Genomic DNA, 21,917 nt, shown 5'->3' with positions numbered 1-21,917 from the left:
GGAGGGAATTCCAGAGCTTAGGGCGTAGATGGCTTTCCCAATATAAAGCCTTATCACGCTACTCATAAATTTCTCAAAGTGCTTGACACAGAATGAATTATGTTGAAGAGCCGTATCTGTTGTTATGTAGCGTAATGTGGCAGCCAATTTGCAGCATTCCACAAAGATGAATGGGATGACTCTCCAAAGCCTTTCCACCATCTACAAAGCACAAGTCAGGAGTGTGATGGAATACTTTCCACTTGCCTGGATGAGTGCAGCTCCAACAACACTCAAGAAGCTCGACACCATCCAGGACAGGGCAGCCCGCTTGATTGGCACCCCATCCACCACCCTAAACATTCACTCCCTTCACCACCGGCGCACAGTGGCTGCAGTGTGTACCATCTTATTTTTTTTATTCGTTCATGGGATGTGGGCGTCGCTGGCAAGGCCGGCATTTATTGCCCATCCCGAATTGCCCTTGAGAAGGTGGTGGTGAGCCGCCTTCTTGAACCGCTGCAGTCCGTGTGGTGAAGGTTCTCCCACAGTGCTGTTAGGAAGGGAGTTCCAGGATTTTGACTCAGCGACGATGAAGGAACGGCGATATATTTCCAAGTCGGGATGGTGTGTGACTTGGAGGGGAACGTGCAGGTGGTGTTGTTCCCATGCGCCTGCTGCCCTTGTCCTTCTAGGTGGTAGAGGTCGTGGGTTTAGGAGGTGCTGTCGAAGAAGCCTTGGTGAGTTGCTGCAGTGCATCCTGTGGATGGTACACACTGCAGCCACGGTGCGCCGGTGGTGAAGGGAGTGAATGTTTAGGGTGGTGGATGGGGTGCCAATCAAGCGGGCTGCTTTGTCCTGGATGGTGTCGAACTTCTTGAGTGTTGTTGGAGCTGCCAACAACACCCAAAAAAGTTAATCTGTTTTTGTTGGTATTAGATGAGGGAGTAATTTGCCCTAGGCATCAAGTATCAGCATCAAGCACTACCAAGTAAAGAAGAAAAATCCCTGCTTTTTGTCCTAATCTTAGAACAGTGCCCCTAAATGTACCAATGTTACATTTTCCCCCATACCAGCCATCCTGTGGGTCTTCTGCATGGCATTGCCAATTTAGTGTCAATTGTGGCCAAATTGGGGGAAAATTTTGAGCTGTAGGTCTTGTGCTTGCTAGGGATTGGACTGAGACTGTCCAAAATTAAGCTCAGTTCCTGGGAGGGTGGTGGCATCACTGTGTAGCATCATAGCAGATTCTGGAGATTAACAGCAGAGGGAGAAGGGAATAGGGGGATATGGGGGCAAAGTGGGAAGAGGCAATTAGTGTGGGAGGAGGCTTGTTTGAAGCAGAAACACCGGCATAGACCAGTTGGGTTGAATGGCCTGTTTCTGTGCTGTAATGTAATTCTATGTAAAAAAAATCTCATTATATTTGGGTTTGCCGATTTTTCACTCATCTCGAACAAAGTAACTTAGAATGAAATAAGTTTTCCACTGAATTCCGCAGCATGGGGGAGATTTTCCTCCACCGTTTCGGCCACAATTGGACGGAAACTGTGGGAAAACGGTGGGGTGAGGCCTGTGCCGCCTCGCTGCCCCGACCATGACCGCCAACTGCCGGCTCCGTCTCTGCCTGCCCTGTGGCTCGGATCCTGGCGGAATTTCCGTCTGTGTTATCGCTACTTACCGGGGCCATCGTGGGGGAGGTGGCATTGGTTCCGGGAAGCGGCGGTAACTCCCCCGAGAAACCCCCCCCCCCCCGCCACACCACCCACCCTCCCGTGAATGGAGAAAGTCTTACAGCGGCCACTGCTCCCTCCATTGAAAGTGTATCATGAGAGACCTCACTGAGGTATGTGGAACATAAAACGGTTACGATAAAGTGAATGTAGAATCAAAATTTCGAAGTATGGCATGAAGACATAAGTGAAATTCAGAAATAGTATATTTAGAACAGAGAGGGGCTGATTTTCCTGAATGTCCATTCTCCGGCTACAGACCTGTAAACTCAGTCTCCAGGATATCCCAGGAGTTCCGGGGATTTCCGGGGAGGGCATTGGCATTGCCCCAGTCCGCAAGACGGGACGAGGCTATTCCTGGGCTCCTGCCTCCTTCTGGAGTCACGGCCACAGGACACCCAGGTGGAGGGGTGCCTTATGGAGCTGGCTTTGGGCATGCGCCAGGAACTGCCCTTCAGACCAGAAGGCCTCCCAAAATCTGTGTCTCCATCTCTCCTGCAGCTCTCTGTTTGAATCTTTCCAATCATGTTTCTGCCCCTGGCCTTCAACTGCCTAGACCCCACGCTCTGCGATTCCCTCCCTAAACCCTTCAGCTTCTCCACCTGCCTCTCCTCTTTCAAGACCCTTCTTAAAACCCACCTCTTTGTCTAAGCTCTCTTAAAATCTCCTTCTTTGGCTGGGCGTCAATTTTTTTTTGATTACGCCTCAGCGAAGGGCTTTGGGACATTTTTCTACATTGAAGGCACGATATAAATTCCAAGTTATCGTTATTCAACGCAGTAAAATTCCAATTCAGTCGTAAACTCCTCATTGTCCAATTGTGATTAAGAAGAAACCCAGTACAGAACTATAATCTCTTTTAGGTGTTAATGGAATTTTAGGTGACAGCACCTGGGCAGGGTAGATTGATTACCACAAGCCTGTTCTCTGCAGGTGTGAAGAACAAGCCTGTTTGCCTTGAATGTGCCCTTCTTTCTCTTTGAATGGCAACCTGTTTTGTTCTACATCTCCCCTTTGCACCTCATCAGATATGAGATGTTGAAGTAAAAGGGACTGGGTTATAGGATCATGAGCCGCAGTTCAGGTTACTTTGGACTCGTGATAAAGAGGAGCAGTGGGGCAGGTTCAGGTCTAGGAAAAGCAAGTTCTGCCATAAGACCTCTGCCCCTTTTATTGATCGTTCACTCCACCTCTGTACTCCCACATCCACGATTCAGCCTGAAGACATTTAGGGATCATTAGAGAGGGGTGTTAATTTGCGGGGAGAAGGTAAGTACCTTCATGGTGAAGAAATACTTGGTGGGAAAACAAAATCATTTAAAAGCTGGTTTTTACACTTCTTTTTGAATTCAGATTCTAGGATGCCATGTATTGGTGAGTCAAGCTCCCAGAGCCTCTGCTCTTGGTTAAAGGACAGGGGCTATTTAATAGCATAAACACCAGGAGCTGACTCACAGATGTCGGCCTGTGAACTGAATCTGAACTGAAAGCCGACTGTAAACGCAGCTAAAATATTTCTCATCTGGGCGGAGATATTCTCAGATCTGGCAGATCTTGTGAGGACCAGTTGTGTCAGCTCTCCCAGATGGTTAAGACCTGCTCCGATGACATATTTGTCGGGTCCGTCTCTGGCCAGCAGTCACCAGAGTTGACAGGACGGCTCTTAACCTTCCCAGTTTGGCTGGGATCCAGTACTGAACCATCTAATCCTCTTGTTGCATGGAAGTCAGAGTGTACCTGACAGAGGAGGATACCAGTCCCTTCTCAGCCCAATGGAAGTTGGCCAGATTAGCCTTCTCCTTTAAGAACAAGCTTATCCTTCCTTGGCTGACACGGAATACAGCGCATTCCCACAGTCTATTCATCAAACTCTTTGCGATATTCGGCCTTTCAGGGAAGCGGTCCTTTGCCCGCTTTAAATCTGGAGTGCATGCAAGTGACCATTTTCATTCAGTTCAGAAGACGTGCGGATATAGGAAAAAATGGTTAGCACCACGCAGGAGGCAACCCCAACAAGGCTGTGGCAGTGAAGGAGTTAACCTGGCCTACATACTTCAATAATATAGGCTTACAAGAATTGTGAGGGACCATCAGTCATGTAATAAAAAGTGCTTTGAGAACTCTATGCCTCAAAAGGACAGCAAGGTGGAGTCAACCCATTCTAAATGTGGCACTAGGTACAGTAATTATCTCTCATATTTCCTTGTTCATTCTTTCTTTTTCTTCCCTTTTATCCTTTCACGTCACCTTCAGTCGTTCAAACTGTAAAACAAGCTTTTAATGAGGTTCACTGGTACAGATGAAAGGTGGCTGCTTGCATGTAGTCTGCACACCTGCAGCCCGTGACTTTCCATAAATCCAGGCTGACAATCCCAGTGCAGTGCTGAGGTGCCGTCTTTTGAATAAGACATTAAACCGAGGCCCCGTCTGCCCGCTCAGGTGGACATAAAAGATCCCACGTCACTATTTCAAAGAGCTGTGGAGTTCTCCCCAGTGCCCTGGTCAATATTTATCCCTTAACTGACATCGCTAAAAATAGATTATCTGGTCATTTATCTTATTGCTGTTTGTGGGACCTTGCTGTGTGTAAATTGGCTGCCGTGCTTCCTACATTACAAAAGTACTTCATTGGCTGTATAACGCTTTGGGATGTCCTGAGGTCATGAAAAACCCTTTATAAATGCAATTTCTTTCTTGCTTTTACGTGGCTCAGTATTACACCATTTAATTGTGAGCAATTTGATGAGTATCAAGGCATGTTTGAGGGATAAATCTTGGCCAGGGCACTAGCACAGACCCAAGTTCCCTTATGGTTTGGCGATCTATTAGGAAGAGCTATTTTCCGATGGTTTTTTTTGAGAGGTAACCTTTATTGAGATGTTATTCGTGTGACATACACTGAGGGACAAATATTGCTCTTCCATCCAACAATGTTCATTCTGATCTGGAATGCATTACCTGAAAGGGTGGTGGAAGCGGATTCAAGAGTAACTTTATAGAATCTTAGAATCATAAAAATTTACGGCACAGAAGGAGGCCATTCGGCGCATCGTGTCCGTGCCAGCCGAAAAAGAGCCATCCAGCCTAAGCCCACTTTCCAGCTCTTGGTCTGTAGCCCTGTAGGTTACGGCATTTCAAGTGCACATCCAGGTACTTTTTAAATGTGATGAGGGTTTCTGCCTCTATCACCCTTACAGGTAGTGAGTTCCAGACCCCCATCACCCTCTGGATGAAAACATTTCTCCTCAACTCCATGCTAATCCTTCTACCAATTACTTTAAATCAATGCCCCCTGGTTATTGACCTCTCTGCTAAGGGAAACAGGTCCTTCCTATCCACCCTATCTAGACCCCTCATAATTTTGTACACCTCAATTAAATCTCCCCTCAGCCTCCTTGCTTCCAAAGAGAACAATTCCAGCCTATCCAATCTTTCCCCATAGCTAAAATTCTCCAGTTCTGGCAACATCGTCGTAAATCTCCTCTGTACTCTCTCTAGTGCAATTACATCCTTCCTATAATGTGGTGACCAGAACTGTAAGCAGTATGCTAGATGTGGCCTAACTAGTGTTTTATACAGTTCTAGCATAACTTCCCTACTCTTATGTTCTATGCCTCGGCTAATAAAGGAAAATATCCCATATGCCTTCTTAACCACCTTATCTACCTGTCCTGCTATCTTCAGGAATCTGTTGTCATGTACTCCAAGATCCCTCTGTTCCTCTACACCTCTCAGTATCCTCCCATTCATTGTGTATTTTCTTACCTTGTTTGCCCTCCCCAAATGCATTACCTCACACTTCTCTGGATTGAATTCCATTTGCCACTTTTCTGCCCACCTGACCAGTCCATTGATATCTTCTTGCAGTCTACAGCTTTCCTCCTCACTATCAACCACACGGCCAATTTTTGTATAATCTGCAAACTTCTTAATCCTGTCCCCTACATTCAAGTCCAAATCATTAATATATACTACAAAAAGCAAGGGACCTAGTACTGAGCCCTGTGGAACCTCACTGGAAACAGCCTTCCCGTCACAAAATCACCCGTCGACTATTACCCTTTGCTTCCTGCCACTGAGCCAATTTTGGATCCAACTTGCCACTTTCCCTTGGATCCCAAGGGCTTGTACTTTTTTGACCAGTCTACCATGTGGGACCTTGTCAAAAGCCTTGCTAAAATCCAAGTAGACTAAATCAAGCACATTACCCTCATCGACCCTCCTTGTTACCTCCTCAAAAAATTCAATCAAGTTAATCAGACACGACCTTCCCTTAACAAATCCATGATGACTGTCCTTGATTAAAGGGAAGTGGATATATAACTTAAAAAGGAAACATTTGCAGGGCTATGTGGAGGGTTGGTTATCAAACAGGAAGCAGAGAGTTGGGATAAATGGTTCATTTTCGGACTGGCAACCAGTAACCAGTGGTGTTCCACAGGGGTCGGTGCTGGGTCCCCAACTCTTTACAATCTATATTAACGATTTGGAGGAGGGGACCGAGTGCAACATATCAAAATTTGCAGATGATACAAAGATGGGAGGGAAAGTAGAGAGTGAGGAGGACATAAAAAACCTGCAAGGGGATATAGACAGGCTGGGTGAGTGGGCGGAGATTTGGCAGATGCAATATAATATTGGAAAATGTGAGGTTATGCACTTTGGCAGGAAAAATCAGAGAGCAAGTTATTTTCTTAATGGCGAGAGACTGGAAAGTACTGCAGTACAAAGGGATCTGGGGGTCCTAGTGCAAGAAAATCAAAAAGTTGGTATGCAGGTGCAGCAGGTGATCAAGAAAGCCAACGGAATGTTGGCTTTTATTGCTAGGGGGATAGAATATAAAAACAAGGAGGTATTGCTGCAGTTATATAAGGTATTGGTGAGACCGCACCTGGAATACTGCATACAGTTTTGGTCTCCATACTTAAGAAAAGACATACTTGCTCTCGAGGCAGTACAAAGAAGGTTCACTCGGTTAATCCCGGGGATGAGGGGGCGGACATATGAGGAGAGGTTGAGTAGATTGGGACTCTACTCATTGGAGTTCAGAAGAATGAGAGGCGATCTTATTGAAACATATAAGATTGTGAAGGGTCTTGATCGGGTGGATGCGGTAAGGATGTTCCCAAAGATGGGTGAAACTAGAACTAGGGGGCATAATCTTAGAATAAGGGGCTGCTCTTTCAAAACTGAGATGAGGAGAAACTTCTTCACTCAGAGGGTGGTAGGTCTGTGGAATTTGCTGCCCCAGGAAGCTGTGGAAGCTACATCATTAGATAAATTTAAAACAGAAATAGACAGTTTCCTAGAAGTAAAGGGAATTAGGGGTTATGGGGAGCGGGCAGGAAATTGGACATGAAGCTGAGTTCGGATCGGTCAATGCCCTGTGGGTGGCGGAGAGGGCCCAGGGGCTATGTGGCCGGGTCCTGCTCCGACTTCTTGTGTTCTTTAGATTTGTGGTTGGGATCAGATCAGCCATGATCTTATTGAATGGCGGAGCAGGCTCGAGGGGCCGATTGGCCTACTCCTGCTCCAATTTCTTATGTTCTTATGTGGAAAGAGCAGGGGAGTGGGACTAATTGGACAGCTCTTTTGAAGAACTGGCACAGGCATGTTGGGCTGAATGACCTCATTTTGTGCTGTATGATTCTATGATATTAGAAGTCTGCCTACACAACAGTAATCACCCTTTAAGAAGTAATTCATTGCTTGGTGCGTCTTGAGACTTTCCAACATAAAAGGCATAACATAATGCAAAAAATACTTACCTGCGACGACACACTTGGATTTTGCTTGTGATGTTTAACTGCTAATCTAGACTGCCCCTTTAAGACCACTGCTCGAATGCTCCCTATGGGAATTCAATAATTGTAGCTGGTTGTAAATCCTTGAGATGGATTACAGGTCAGTAATCTGCTTGTAAATGTCAGGCTGCAGGTCAGAAGAATGCAAGATGAAATGCCCCAGCCTTTCTCTTTTTACTAAGATTGCAACATATCTGGGCCTAAATTTTAACCAGGAGGCGGAATCTCAGCCGGGGGCGATGGCTGTCAATAATCGGGTGGGATTTTCTTTACCTGTCCTGCTACCTTCAGGGATCTGTGGACATGCACTCCAAGGTCTACACCTTTCAGTATCATTCCATTTATTGTGTATTCCCTTGCCTTGTTTGCCCTCCCCAAATACATTACCTCACACTTCTCTGGATTGAATTCCATTTGCCACTTTTCTGCTGACCTGACCAGTCCACTGATATCTTCCTGCAGTCTACAGCTTTCCTCCTCACTATCAACCAAATGGACAATTTTGGTGGGATTTTCTCTACCTGTCCTGCTACCTTCAGGGATCTGTGGACATACTCTCCAAGGTCCCTCTCTTCCTCTACACCTCTCAGTATCCTCCCATTTATTGTGTATTCCCTTACCTTGTTTGCAATAATTGGGTGGGATTTTCTTTACCTGTCCTGCTACCTTCAGGGATCTGTGAGTACATGTCCACAGATCCCTGAAGGTAGCAGGACAGGAGAAAAAAATCGTGCAGTTTCCGGAGTGATTGCGACTCAATTGAAGCCAGTTAACCCAACTTCCGGGTTTTGTGTCCTCAAGCTGTGCAGAGGGCGGTCTGTGCACCCGCATGATGCGTTTAAAGCCCACTATTTAAAGGGCCACTCCAACAATGCATTTTGAAGGAGAAAGGAGGCTACAATGATCATGCAACGTTCCAGAGCCAAGGCAGCACCTCGGTTCTCTGACTTCGCCCTGGAGACATTGCTGGGCGCAGTGAGAAGCAGGAAGGAGGTGCTTTATCCACCAGACAGGAGTAAGAAATCTGGCTCTGTCACAAAGAAGGTGTGGCTGGAGGTGGCAGACCAGGTCAGCAGCAGGAGCAAGGTGTCCCGGTCGTGGCTGCGACGCAGAAAGAGATTTAATGACCTAACCAGGTCAGGAAAAGTGAGTACAGTTACTGATTGACCTGCATTCTGTGGTGAACATTACCCCCCATCACACTGCCCTGCGAAGCCTACTCCATCACATCACTCCTCACACCCACTTAAGGCTCAGTGACAAGTTCCCTTCACTTTCTGTGCACTTGTTCACCCCCCAGTGTGTGCACCGACCTCTCCCACTCACCCCATTCCTGATCCAATGTGATCAATCTGTCTGATCGTCGCCCTCTGATTCATCTGCTTCATTGTCATCCTGACCCAAAGCAATACATCCAACGGGTGATCACTTCCCCCTCACTCACTCACACGTCTGTACTTTCTCCCCTTGTAGGAGAAGAGAGTGCAAAATGCAAGGGAGAGGGCGAGGACTGGAGGAGGGCCTCCACAAATAGTGGCCCTCACAGAGGTGGAGGAAGAGGCATTGGAGATAAGTTGTATGGTGGAGTGCCTGGTTGTCGGGGATGCCGAGACTGGCACCCTGCAAACATCTGGTGACAGAACTTTAACATCCCTCCCACACAACGTGGATTGATGTTATCAATGATTGATCTGCTGCACATCTCAGTATGCTGCACGTTCTTTTCCAGGGGTGTCACGGACTGATCGAGGGTGATCCCTCAGAGGAGCTCCCTTCCTCTGAGGGCGCACCGTCACATCATATCCAGCCGTGCACCAGCGCAGATACTCACACCTCGGTGGGTCCTATTTGAGAGGTAGTTGGGTTGTCACCTGGTGAATCAACACACACGAATGAGCACGAGCAGACACTGTTGGCAGGGGCAGCGGTGGTGAGTCCGCGTCGGTGGGCGCAGTCCTCTCCAAACTCTGCTCAGCTTAGCACAGATGCTGAACCCCGGGGGACATCTTTGAGCAGGAGAATGATAGAGGTACAGGAGCAACTTTGCAAGGGAGTGGAAAACATGCCATGCTCACTCTCCACAGTAGCGGAGAAGATGGAGGAGTCCAACTCCATCACTGGTGATTGGTGGCACAGGTAAGTGCGATGGAGAGAATGGCAGCCTCCATTGAGCTTCAAGGGCAGCTCACAAATGAGTCCATACAGGCCCTGGCAACGGCTGTGTGGACTCAGGGTGAACTACATTCTGCTGCCTTAGACAGGCAGACAGATACACTGACACTGGCCTTCCAAGGCATCACAATGTCCCCCAAACTGTTGTCGAGCAGGGTGGTAGGAGTGATGTGGGCCTGGCCCAGGATAGGGATGATGGCGAAAGAGGACATGGAAGTGGGGACACCACTCAAAGTGCTCCCACGTCTCATCCGTTGCCCCCCCTCAACCGGTACCCGCAATGCTACCTCCTCTCCAGATGGCTGAGTCTGCCCCTGCGCAGGTGCAGGGGGAGCAGTCTTTGATGGGGCCCTCATGGGCTCCAGAACCCAGAGATCTTAGGCCGAAAGCATCTAAGCAGCCCGGGCATGAATCCGAGCAACCTGCCAGTACCTCTGCTGCAGCCACAGGGGATGCACCACGTAGAAGCAGTAGGAAGAGGAAGTCAATGGTTTTGTTATCACCAAGGGTATGCACAAGGATGTCTGACAGCCTGTCCCGTTTTTCATTTTTATTTGGTTTATGTTAACTTCACATTAAATGTTATGATTATCACCACCACTGCCACATCTCGCCCATTATTGAGTCCCTTTTGTGAACACGCCCTTACATGTGGTTGCTCATGGGTGGCGAGATTTAATGCCACCCATTGGGTGCGTTTGCAATTGGTGTATGTGTTGTTGTATGACTGTTTTGTGCAACTCGGGACAGGGGGTGGGGGGGTTGTGGTGTGGTGGTCATTACAGGTGATCTGAGTACTTGGCTGTAGTCGCTTTGCAGATCTTATGAGAATCCATCAAATATGAGTGACTCCCTGGCATGACGAGCAGCCAGGTGAGACGCTGCTTTGCTGATGGTTCACCCATCGTCATCCTCCTCATCCTCCACCTCCTCCTCCTCATCTTCCTCACCTTCTTCTTCAATGTTGCTGGCAGGTGCAGCTGCTTGTGGAGAGCATGGGACCTCATCCACCTGTAACCCTCTCTGTTGAGCAATGTTGTGCAGGATGCAACAAACGACTATTATTCTACACACTCTCTCCGGTAAGTACCGACGGGCTTCCCCAGATCGATCCAGGCATCGGAAGCGCATCTTCAGCAGTCCTTTGGCTTACTCTATGACAGACCTGGTGATGCTGTGACTATCGTTTTACCGCTTCAGTGCCTCGCTGGTGGGGTTCCTCACAGGTGTCATGAGCCACGTCTGCAGGGGGTATCCCTTGTCTCCAAGGAGCCATCCCTTAAGTGTGTCTAATGCGTGGAAGAGGGCCAGGATGTTGGATTCGCGCAGAATGAAGGAATCAAGGCGGTTGCCCAGGAATTTGGCACACACCTGCAGAAACCTCTTCCGGTGGACACAAACCAACTGCGCATTGATCGAGTGATATCCTTTTCAGTTGATGAACATTCCTAACTCATGTGGAGATGCTTGGATTGCTATGTGTGTGCAATCAATTGCGCCCTGTATCCGTGGAAAGCCAGCCAGAGAGTGGAAACCCACTGCCCTCTCAGTCTGGCTGATGTTGACGATGGGGAAGTTGACATAGTGGGATGTCCTAACAAACAAGCCATCTGTGACCTGTCATAAACATTTATGTGCAGACGACTGAGAGATCCTGGTGATGTCACCGGTGGCACCCTGGAAGGATCCGGAGGCGAAGAAACTGAGGGCAGTGGTGATTTTAACTGCGACGGGCAATGCATGGCCACCAGGCCCAGTCGGGAGCAGCTCTGCATGAAGGAACTTGCAGATGTCTGCGACCACCTGGCCACTCAATCTTAGCCTTCATAGGCACTGCTCCTCAGAGGGGCCCAGGAAGCTCAGCCTCTGCTTGTAGACCCTCTCACGTGGGTAGTGCCTCCTGCAACGTCGGGCCCTCCGTTGCTCCCCTCTCTGCTCTTCTGCAGGTCCCTGTGGTGCACCTCTGTCTTATGGAGCTGCAACTCCCATAACTGCACGCTGTGCCTGGTGCAGATGGTGATGTGTCTCCTCCTCAGATCTAGTGCTGAATACATCCATTACTCCCCCCAACCCTGATGGTGTCAGTTTGGGGGAGTCCAAAATGCAGGCAAATATGTCTGAACAGAACAATTCTGAGTGTGAACAAAGAAATCTGAGTCTGAACACTAAGAACTCCCAGCCAAAGATTTGTCTGAGGGAACTGCTTGCCCTGCTGCAAAAACTCACCTTTTATCCCCATTTGTCAATCACTGGTTTAAATGTCCAAACAGTTGCTGGCTGAAACTCGCCTCCGTTTCCATGGCGTGTTTCAGAGGCCACGGGTGACATGCTCAGGCCCCCCCCCCCCCCCCCCCACCGCTGCCCCCAACGCACCCATTCTTCGGGGTTAAAATCATGCCCCTGGTGTCCGATGGGAAAACGTTAGACGCGAGACTATTATCAAAGCACAATTATTATTATGCACAGCATAAAAAGATTGTTTCAATGGTTATTTATATCTTTATTTGACTAGAATCCAATGTGCTTTTTCACCGCCATCATATTTTGGGAGATTGCAGGGAACGAGTACTCATCATATGCCAAATTACAGGCACTGGGTGGGGCATTGGATTAGACACTGGCCTTACACCTCTGGGACCTGGGTTAGAATTTAGCCCAAATTGATAGGATGACGTTCTCCTTTACCAGTAAGGGTCTCTACATCAAGGCAGCTTCAAAAACAGTTCCCAGTGGGCATGGGCCTGTAGCACAAAAAAATGGCTCACATCTTGCTCAGGGAGGCTACAGGATGGCTGGTGCGGGAAGTATTGAAGTGTTAGTCGGTGGTGCTTTTCTGAGGAGTGTTGTTGTAGCAGAGTAAAGGGAGCTTTGCCTTGCCTCTAACTGGCTGCACTTAACATTGATAGGCAGAGTCCCATTTTCCATGACTGACATACCTCACCTTTAACAAGTGCGAAGAACACAGCCACATTAACACTGTAAAGTGGTGGCACCAGGTGATCAATAGTAAATCCAAAGCTTATCAGTTATGAGCCATGTCCCACTGTTTAATAGGGGCTTTTCTATGTTGGGTGTTCACAGCCAAGGTCTTTAAGATAATGAAAGGGTTTGATAGGGTAGATGTAGAAGAGGTGTTTCCAATTGTAGGGGAGACCAGAACTAGGGGCCATAAATATAAGATAGTCACTGATAAATCCAATAGGGAATTCAGGAGAAACTTCTTTGCTCAGAGAGTGGTAAGAGTGTGGAACTTGCTACCACAAGTTAATAGTTGAGGTAAATAGCGTAGATGCATTTAAGGGGAATCTAGATAAACACATGAGGGAGAAAGGGATTGAAGGGTATGCTGATAGGATTAGATGAAAAGGGTTGATAGGAGGCTCGCATGGAGCACAAACACCAGCATAGACCTGTTGGGCCAAATGGCTTGTTTCTGTGCTTAACATTCCTTGTAATTCTATGTAATTGTCACTTACCTCCTTGAAGAAATACTTTTATGATAAGCTGGCAAGAGTTCCTGCAGGCAGGAGCCTTTAGCTCTCTTTGTACTTCTTGTACAGAAGACACAAGCACTATTTATGGGCAAACCCATTGGATTTCGGTTTCCATGATAAAATGGAAGAAATCCTGGAATTTCCATCTAATGAAAACATAATTTGATTTATTCAGTCACTGTAGATCAGTGGTTCCATTTATGGGGCGTTATGATTGGGTTAAGTTGTACGGTGAGGGGTATTCTCCTGTTATTGTACCCGCCCCCACTCTCCTCTCCTGATGGCAATTCACACTCGGGTGCAAATACTGCGAGTGCCCGCTGCCCTCCAGTACTGTGCCCAAGTGGTCATTGTTCGCACGTGAGCCCAGACGATAAGGGTCAGCGGGCAGGTGGTACAAGCCTCACTGCCCAGCCCACTTCTCTACTCAACCAAGGCCCACACCCATTTGCTGCATAATGTTGAGGAGGGGGGAGCCTGGCTGATTTTTCTGTTTCCCCCTCACTCCCCAGCCCAGGGATGCTGACACCGCTTGCAGATCCCATGTAACTGCCCGAGGCTGAGAGCAGACAACTCAGATCAGAGATTAAATCCAGGACACTCTTTATCATTTACAAGGCCATGTGCGCGAATGTGTGTGTGTGTGTGTGTGTGTGTGTGTGTGTGTGTGTGTGCCTGTTTAGTTTTACCTGTTCCAAAGCCCAGCTTGATGTCAATGTCAGCCGGAAGAGAAACTGAGTCCTCCTCGAATTCCAGCGGGGTCACCTCACTCCACATCCGGAAGGCCAGTCTCAGGATATTTTGCTGCTGCTCGATGCTCATTTGGATGGTGTAGCCTTCATCCATCAGGCGCCACTTCAGCTTTCTCTTCGAGAAGCCCAGGCTGCTGGCAGCTCCTCCGAGGGCGTCCAGGCTGTCTCGCTTCTTTCTGGCGTGCTCCACCAGAGTGGCAAGGAAACGCTTCCTGCGGGTGGATTTTGGCTCCGCGGCAGAGCGGGCGGAATTCGAGCCGCTCCCGGTGTCATCAGCGGACATGTTGCCTGACTCATTGCGTGCCGTCGCGTTGGCGAGGGAGCCGTTCCCCAGCTGCGTCTTATCGGGCACGCCGCAACGAGGCCGGTTCATTACGTCCAGGGTGGCGTTGTCGAGCACGCCGGTGGGACTCAACCCATTGGCTTTCTGGAACTCCTTGAGGTTCTGAAGATAAGATGGGTTTTCTGTGGGCTCCTTCGGACTGTCCTTTGCGACCGAGCCTCCGGAAAGTCCTTCAGTCATGATCTGAGGCACATCTCTGGGGGCTGGGTTTTCCTCTTGTGGAGCGGAGTCGTTCCCGGACACTTGACGTTCCCAGTCGATCGGCTCGCCCCAGCCAAATTTTTTCAAATATTCCTGCGGGGGATGTTTTAACAATAAATAACCCTTAGCTCTCTTTAGGTGGTAGTTTGTTTTTTAATTAAAAAATTACCTTAGAAACTAATGGAAATGACGATGATACCATTTCAGAAATAAACTCAACCAGAATTCTGCTGCCGGCATCCTAGTCTGCGTGGCATGGGACACATTGACCTTCGCACCCGAATTCCCAGCATGTGCTCCAGTCATGCGAAGCTCAGTGCCAAGGGCGCTAATTACCCAGGAATCACTTTGGGACGTTTCTGAGGGACGTGACAAGGTTCTATTTAAGTGCAAGTTCTTTGCTTTCTTTTGCTGTGGCAAACAGAAGACGTTACACGTTGAGCGCGTAAGATAGGGCCAAGCTTCCCATCAGGCCTCATCCTTTCCTCGATCATGTGGCCTTTACATAGTCCATTTCATCTCCTAAGGAAACTGTTGGATAATGCTCCCTGATTCTCAAAGGAGATTCTCAGGGAGGCTCATCCAGCAAAATTCTTAAACATTGATTCATCCTCAACATGTCCACTATTCAATCTTGGCCCGGTGACCGCATAGGAACAGGAGAGACCGTTCAGCCGCTCGGGCCTGCTCCACCATTCAATTCGATCATGGCTGACCCGTACCTCAATTCCATTTCCCCGCCTTAGCTCCATATCCCTTGATACCTTTACCCAACAAAAATCTAACATTCTCAGTCTTGAAAGCTTCAATTGTCCCCCAGCATCCACAGCCTTTTGGGGGAAAGAATTCCAGATTTCTGCTACTCTCATTGGACATATCTCCCTCTACCATCCCTATCCCTTGTCCCAGCAGCACAGGAGTCACTGTGTTCCAGGGACCATCACAGTCCTTCCATATCCCCTTAACCTCCAGTCCTAGTCCCAAACCTATACTTTTTCTGAAGGTGAATGAGCAACAATTGATTTTGATCAGAGGCTACACAACAGAGTAGAGGAGGCTTGACTCTGCAGCTAACTATTATACCTGACATGGGAGAGATTAATGCTGTAACTAAGGGCGGGAGTATTCCATTACCTTTCACTAATATCCCTCATTTGACAAGTATAAAAGTTTGCTTAAAAAGGCAGCATAATACTCAGTAACTATGTAACAGTGTTAACTCCTTTTTTCACCTTTGAAAATTCTACAACATGTCAATGTTACTGGAGCTATTACGTAACTTCAAAGATCAATTCTTGGGCTTCACCATCGGTTTATTGGGGTAAATGCCTCATCTAAGGTGGTACTGAGCCATACAGCTCAGGAAGATCCCAGGTTCATTGCCTGATTGGACCCTACCCAGAGTACTGGGTTCAGTTTTGGGCATCACACCTCAGGAAGGATATATTGGCCTTGGTGGAGGTGCAGCTCAGATTCATTAGGATGTTGCTGGGGCTTAAAGGGTTAAATTATGAGGACAGGTTGCACAAATTTGGCTTGTATTCCTTTAAGTATAGAAGATTAAGGGGAAATCTAATTGAGGTGTTTAAAATGTTAAAAGGATTCACTAGGGTAGAAACTGTATGGAGGGACCATTTATTCTGATGGGGGAATCAAGAACAAGGGGAGATTATCTTAAAATTAAAGTCAGGTCTTTTAGGAGTGAAATCAGGAGGCAGTTTTTCACACAAAGGGTAGTGGAAATCTGGAACTCTCTCCGCAATAGGCTGTGGATGTTGGGGGACAGTTGGAACTTTCAAGACTGAGATCGATAGATTTTTGTTAGGTAAAGGTATTAAGGGATATGGAGCAAAGTTGGGTAAATGGAGTTGAGGTGCAGATCAGCCATAATCTAATTGAATGGCAGAGCAAGCTCGAGGGGCTGAATGGCCTCCTCCCGTTCCTATGTTCCTATGATGTTTGCTGAGTTAGTTGTTGTCAGCTGGGATGGGGTGGGGGGTGGCAGAGCAATACAGTCGGGCTCAGTGTTCCTAGGCTATGTGGTGGGGGGACAGAATTTGCCAGGCTGCTGCCCCTGATAGTCATCCATTGACCTCTGCTACAAAGTGCACACATTGGTTGCCAGGTTCCCACTGTCGATGCTCACTGTCTAGGCTTGACCATAAAGAATGGCCATGCCAGTGCCCCTGTGGTAAAATAACCCAGCATGAGTCATCACCTTCAGGATAAAGGCCATCCCAGATGTTCCCAAAGTAACGGGAGTATAAGTTGTTTGAGTCAGAAAAAATATACGTTAGGTACAGAATGGGGAAACAGATGCTAAGCTCCCTCTGTGGCCCAGCTGGTAAAACAAGTGCATGGTTGATCCATCCGTGGAAGGTCTCAGGACTGATTGCCAGTCTATGCTCAATTAGTCGCTCTTGGCCGGGAGGCTTGGAAGAGCCACCGTTAGACGGAGGGATGGAAAAATCAGCTGGGGTTCACGTTCCCGATTGCCAGCTGGTGATTTCTAGCCGAAATTACGTGTCCATGGAGGTTGGGTGAAGACAGGATTGGGTTTGGCCAATGGCCAATTTGGCAATGGACTTACATAGAAACATAGAAAATAGGAGCAAGAGTAGGCCATTCGGCCCTTTGGGCCTGCTCCCCCATTCAAAATGATCATGGCTGATCGTCTAACTCAGTACCCCGTTCCCGCTTTTTCCCCATATCCCTTGATCCCTTTAGCATTAAGAAATATATCTATCTCCTTCTTGAATACATCTAATGACTTGGCCTCCACTGCCTTCTGTGGTAGAGAATTCCACAGGTTCACCACCCTCTGAGTGAAGAAATTTCTCCTAATCTCGGTTCTAAGAGGGATGCCGGTGCCTATGGAACCACACCCCGGTAGGAGTCAATGTCTTCGGGGGAGAAAACTGCGGTTGGGGGTTCGGTGGGGGGGGGATGTGGGAGCTTGCATTAAAGTCTAACGTCCTTTTAAATTAAAGGGATTGTTACTCTGAAATGTGCATAGACATATTTCACTTACAGAGCGTACGAGATCAAAAATAAACTGTGGGGTGAGAGTCACTAAGGGTCAGCAACACCGTAAACATGGTAGGAAGATCTCTTGTGTCGCACCACTCGTTACAGTCAGATCGCAACAGGTGCCTCACGGGGACATCCTGAGCACTGTTTTGACTTCTCACCAAACGCAGAATAATGTCATCCCCAGTGGCAGTTGCTCACAACCCCAGCATCCTACATCTAAATTTTAAAAAATCTACACACAGAAATGCTGGAAATAGGGCAATGCAATTCCCGACCGACTCAGTCAAAATAGGGTGGCAGCAAGTAACAACAAAAATAAAATCAAAAGGACAAGTTTCGGACCTGCAGATTTAGGACCTTGCAGCCTCAGCTTCGAAGCCGACAATACAATTTAAACGGAGGATCAGAATTTAGGCTCTTCCCACCCTAGTCACCCCCCCGTATAAATCAGGGTCGGGAGGAGTGGTCTCTGCTCTCTCACCTCTGCTGTTTGGACGGTGAGGACGTGGGGAGCACGGTGTCCGTTACGCTGCGTGTCAGAGTGATCCCTTTTCTTGAAGACCGGCTCCCCTCCGCCGGGGATCGGCGCAGTGGAGCAAAACAAGGCGGCGGCGAGCGTCAGGGAGGTGGGCAGCTGCATCCTTCTGGCTGCGAGCACTCTCTGTGCCTGCGACTCGTGGAGACGTTCTGCTGGCAGCTGTTCTGCAGGCTGACTTTTTAAGAATGATTTCACCCTCCCTCCTTCCCTCCCTAACAGTGACTTTCAGTCAGAGCACGCCCACAGTCCTGGACAGACAGAGGCGGGGACGGTTAAAACTCACAGGCTGAAAAAAAAAACCTTTAAAGGGAATCCTCCCTCGCCCTTTCTAAAAAGAAGAAACACAACACCTATTTTTTCCAAGGACTTTTTTTGTTTTAATTCTTTCTGTTGAAATCCAGCAAATTGCAATTGGATTTTTAAAAATTATATATAATGTGCAAACACCAGTATCCCAGCGCCACAAGATGGCGTAATTAAATATCCAGCATCAACCACAATATTGTGCACTTGTATGGAACCTTTTATCGAGTGAATGGCTCGCGGGAGGGGGCTTTATAGGTGGGGGAGGGGTTTGGAGCTGAACAGGAATCAGAAGATGAGTTAAAGCAGGTTGCTGAAGGAAAAAAGAAGAGGTAATAAAGTAAAGGGGTTTAGGAAGAGACCACCGGAGCGTGAGATGGGGTGGAGGGGAGGGGGGAGGTGACGTTGCTGTAGACCGTGCCATCGATGGTGGGACAAAAGGGCAGGAGGGAAGAGAACAAGCTGAGACATAGGACTGGAGGAGGTTGCAAAGGTAGGGAGCGGCGAGGATGTGCAGGGATTTGAAGATGAGGAGAAGGATTTCGTTGAAAGGCGAGGAGTCGGAGAGGCCGGTGAGTGGGACTTGGTGCAGGACTGGATAACAGTGTCAGCTTCCTGCGTGAATTGGAGTCAATCCCTTCCCGCCTTTAAAACAGCGACAATGTTTAAAACTTAAATAGCGCTGTTTAGAACACTATAAATCCCAATTTGTTTCTAGCACTGCGGTTCCAGGACTGATTCCGATTTATATGGAAAGGGAGTGTTAAGGTTTGCGCCCGATTGTATTTTAATCTTTGGAATGTAATTCAATAACCTGCAAGGTTACATCAGAGAATTACACGAAGAAAAGATTAACATTCTTTGAAATCAAAGTCATTTAATACTCATTGGGCCGGAATTTGCTGGAGTGGGGCATCTCGCGGTTTGCCTGGTTAGTTAGACTTTATCCTGCACCCTTCAGCTCAAAATTTATTTGGCCTGGAAGTTGCTGGATGTGCGAGCTGATAATGTAGCGGCAGGGAAACGGGGTGCCAGGGACCTTGGTGAATGACGGGACCAACAGTCTATCTCTTTAATCAATGAGATTAAAGGATAGAGAAATAAACAGAGGAGGGACTGAGAAGGAGGATGAATTAAAGTCAAATCAGATACCGAATGAGAAATAAAGGGAGGGAAAGAAAGAATGGATTAAGAGAGAGAGAAAATAGAGACAGAAAGGAAAAGTAAGAAAAAAAAATTGTAAAATTTGACATTTTTGAAACCTCCAACAACAATTCACTACCTGGAGGAATGAGACTCCACACTTTTAATTGTTCACTTTCTGGGCCAGAGAGGTTGATTAGCAGTCATTAACAATGATCACGTCATTAAAAGGATATTTACGTTGTTAATTACTAGACTTAACTGTCTGTGGCGAGTTTAATGGGCAATTAATGTGCAAATGCAGCAACTTCACGAAACTCACGGTGAGGTTAAGGGCGAGATGCCGTTTTCGTGACGCTAACGGCAGAGCGGCACAAATCGTCCAGCAACTTGTGGCGAATCACAATTCACGGGGTATCTCTTCCTCACCACAAGTTTCCAGCCGATTTGCACATTAATAACAAGACGCATTGTTCACACGCCGTTATTTTTTCAGCAAATTCCGGCAAATTGATTATTAACAGAAAGGAACATCGGCCTCTGTACTTTCGCCAAAGTTACGGTGGTGGAATAGGTGAAGCCCCGGAGAAAGTTCCCAGCCAATATATCTCGAGATTCCCTGGGAAGGTGTCGTTATTTGTGGAGTTTCCCCAGGGCCGCATCAATAGGTGCTGGGAGACCCCTCCACAAACACACGCAGAAACCACTAGTGTAAAATATATTTTGATCAGACTTCAAACGGAACTCCTTTATACAAGAGGGGGACGTATGCCTGCAGTAATCTGCCAAGCTGGGAAGCAGAGACTTAAAGAGAGACACTGCTAGAGATACAACAGCAGACCAGGCGGCAAACCACTGGCCTGCTGTGCAGTTCCATTTGTCCCTGTTTCTAGTTCAGATTCCCTGCATTTGAAGTTTTCTTTTACTTTTTGTCTGTATGGGGAAGAAGAAATGCAGACTTTCGGAGCATTGAAATCCAGGCTGGGATAGTTAGAATACCAGGTGGACGAACCTTGTTGAATTTCTCTTACTCTTTTTGCACTCCACATCTACCTGCTGATATTTATCCGTACATGTACTGGATTCACAGTATTAAGTTTCAAAATCATACACCCTCACATGATTTTTGTAAAATAATATTTTATCTGCTTGCTGCTCCATAATGCTAAGAATTGATTCATCTTCACTTAGAGGTTCATCCAACTGCATTTATTTTTGTTTAAAATTTAGGGCTAGACTTTCCGAATGAGGTAATTTGCATACATCCAGTGGAACCCTTGCAGTTTCTCATGGCATTCCAAACAGCCTGCGGGAAAATTCAACGGAGTTGCTAAATGGATTTATATCCAACTTAATGGATCCTGCCCAGCTTGCATGTCCCATTATCGGGTGTAACTGATCAGAAAATCTAACTAAGTTATATTTCTCATCATCATATCTTCTACTATATCTTACTCTTAAGCTGTCAGCCGTGGCTCAGTAGTAGCACTCTCGCCTCTGAGTTAGAAGGTCAAGCCCCACTCCAAAGACTTGAGCGCATAATCTAGGCTGACATTTCAGTGCAGTACTGAGGGAGTGCTGTGCTGTCGGAGGTGCCACCTTTAGGATGAGATGTTAAACTGTGGCCCCATCTGCCCTTTCAGGAGGATGTAAAAGATCTCATGGCACTGTTCAAAGAAGAACTGCTTCTCCTGGTGGACTGGTTGTCATTTATCCCTCAACCAACACTGCCAAAAAAAATAGATTATCTGATCGTTTATCTCACTGCTGTTTGTGAGACCTTCCTGTGTGCAAATTTGCTGCTGTGTTTCCCTACATTACAACAGTGATTACACTTCAGAAGTACTTCAATGACTGTGAAGTGCTTTGGGCTATTCTCAGGTTGTGAAAGGTACTATATAAATGCAAGTTCTTTCTTAATATTGAACCAAAACTAATAATACAGTTTGAAATGACACACAGTAGTGATGTTTGTGTGAAAATAATGCTGCATTGAGTCAAACTATTCTATATGTAGCAAAAATTTTCATTAGAGACACTGTACTGATTTCATAGTCCTAAATCTGCAGTCCTTGTTATTGAACAGCAATTGATTCAAAATTACATAAAGTTAATTTTGCATTGTTTATAGCAACATGCATGCAGTTGTCCACAGTATGTCAGGAACTTCATCAACAGGGCCTGTTTTAAAAGTCAGTAAGTTTAAAAAAATTGGGGTCAACTTCAACATCCTTTTCATTTTTTCCAGCAGGTTCTATTTTTTTTCTTTAAACATTGAATATTGACATCAAAGAATGACTTGGATGAGTTACTAAGCCTAGCAGTAGAAGAGAACTGAATTGACATAACAAAGCTAAAACTGAAGCAACCTACATTAATAATGGTATCAATTAACCTGGCACAGGCAGGATGGGCCGAATGG

The 21,917-nt window shown here is 47.0% G+C and overlaps 1 protein-coding gene across 1 annotated transcript in view; it reads right to left on the bottom strand.

Moving 5' to 3' along the window:
* Nucleotides 1–18,194, bottom strand: part of LOC137332187 (matrix metalloproteinase-21-like) — a 41,953-nt gene extending 23,759 nt beyond the window's left edge. Inside the window, exons 1-2 of the mRNA XM_067995887.1 lie at nucleotides 17,993–18,194; nucleotides 13,872–14,571 (exon numbers count right to left, since the gene is read on the bottom strand). Of these exons, the coding sequence (XP_067851988.1) occupies nucleotides 13,872–14,571; nucleotides 17,993–18,151 (859 nt within the window). The 5' untranslated portion in view covers nucleotides 18,152–18,194. The remainder of the gene's footprint in view (nucleotides 1–13,871; nucleotides 14,572–17,992) is intronic.
* Between the last annotated feature and the right edge of the window lie 3,723 nt (nucleotides 18,195–21,917).

This window comes from Heptranchias perlo, chromosome 14 (genome assembly GCF_035084215.1).
Source record: "Heptranchias perlo isolate sHepPer1 chromosome 14, sHepPer1.hap1, whole genome shotgun sequence".
Lineage (NCBI taxonomy): Eukaryota > Metazoa > Chordata > Chondrichthyes > Hexanchiformes > Hexanchidae > Heptranchias > Heptranchias perlo.
This window is presented reverse-complemented; position numbering and strand designations above follow the sequence as displayed.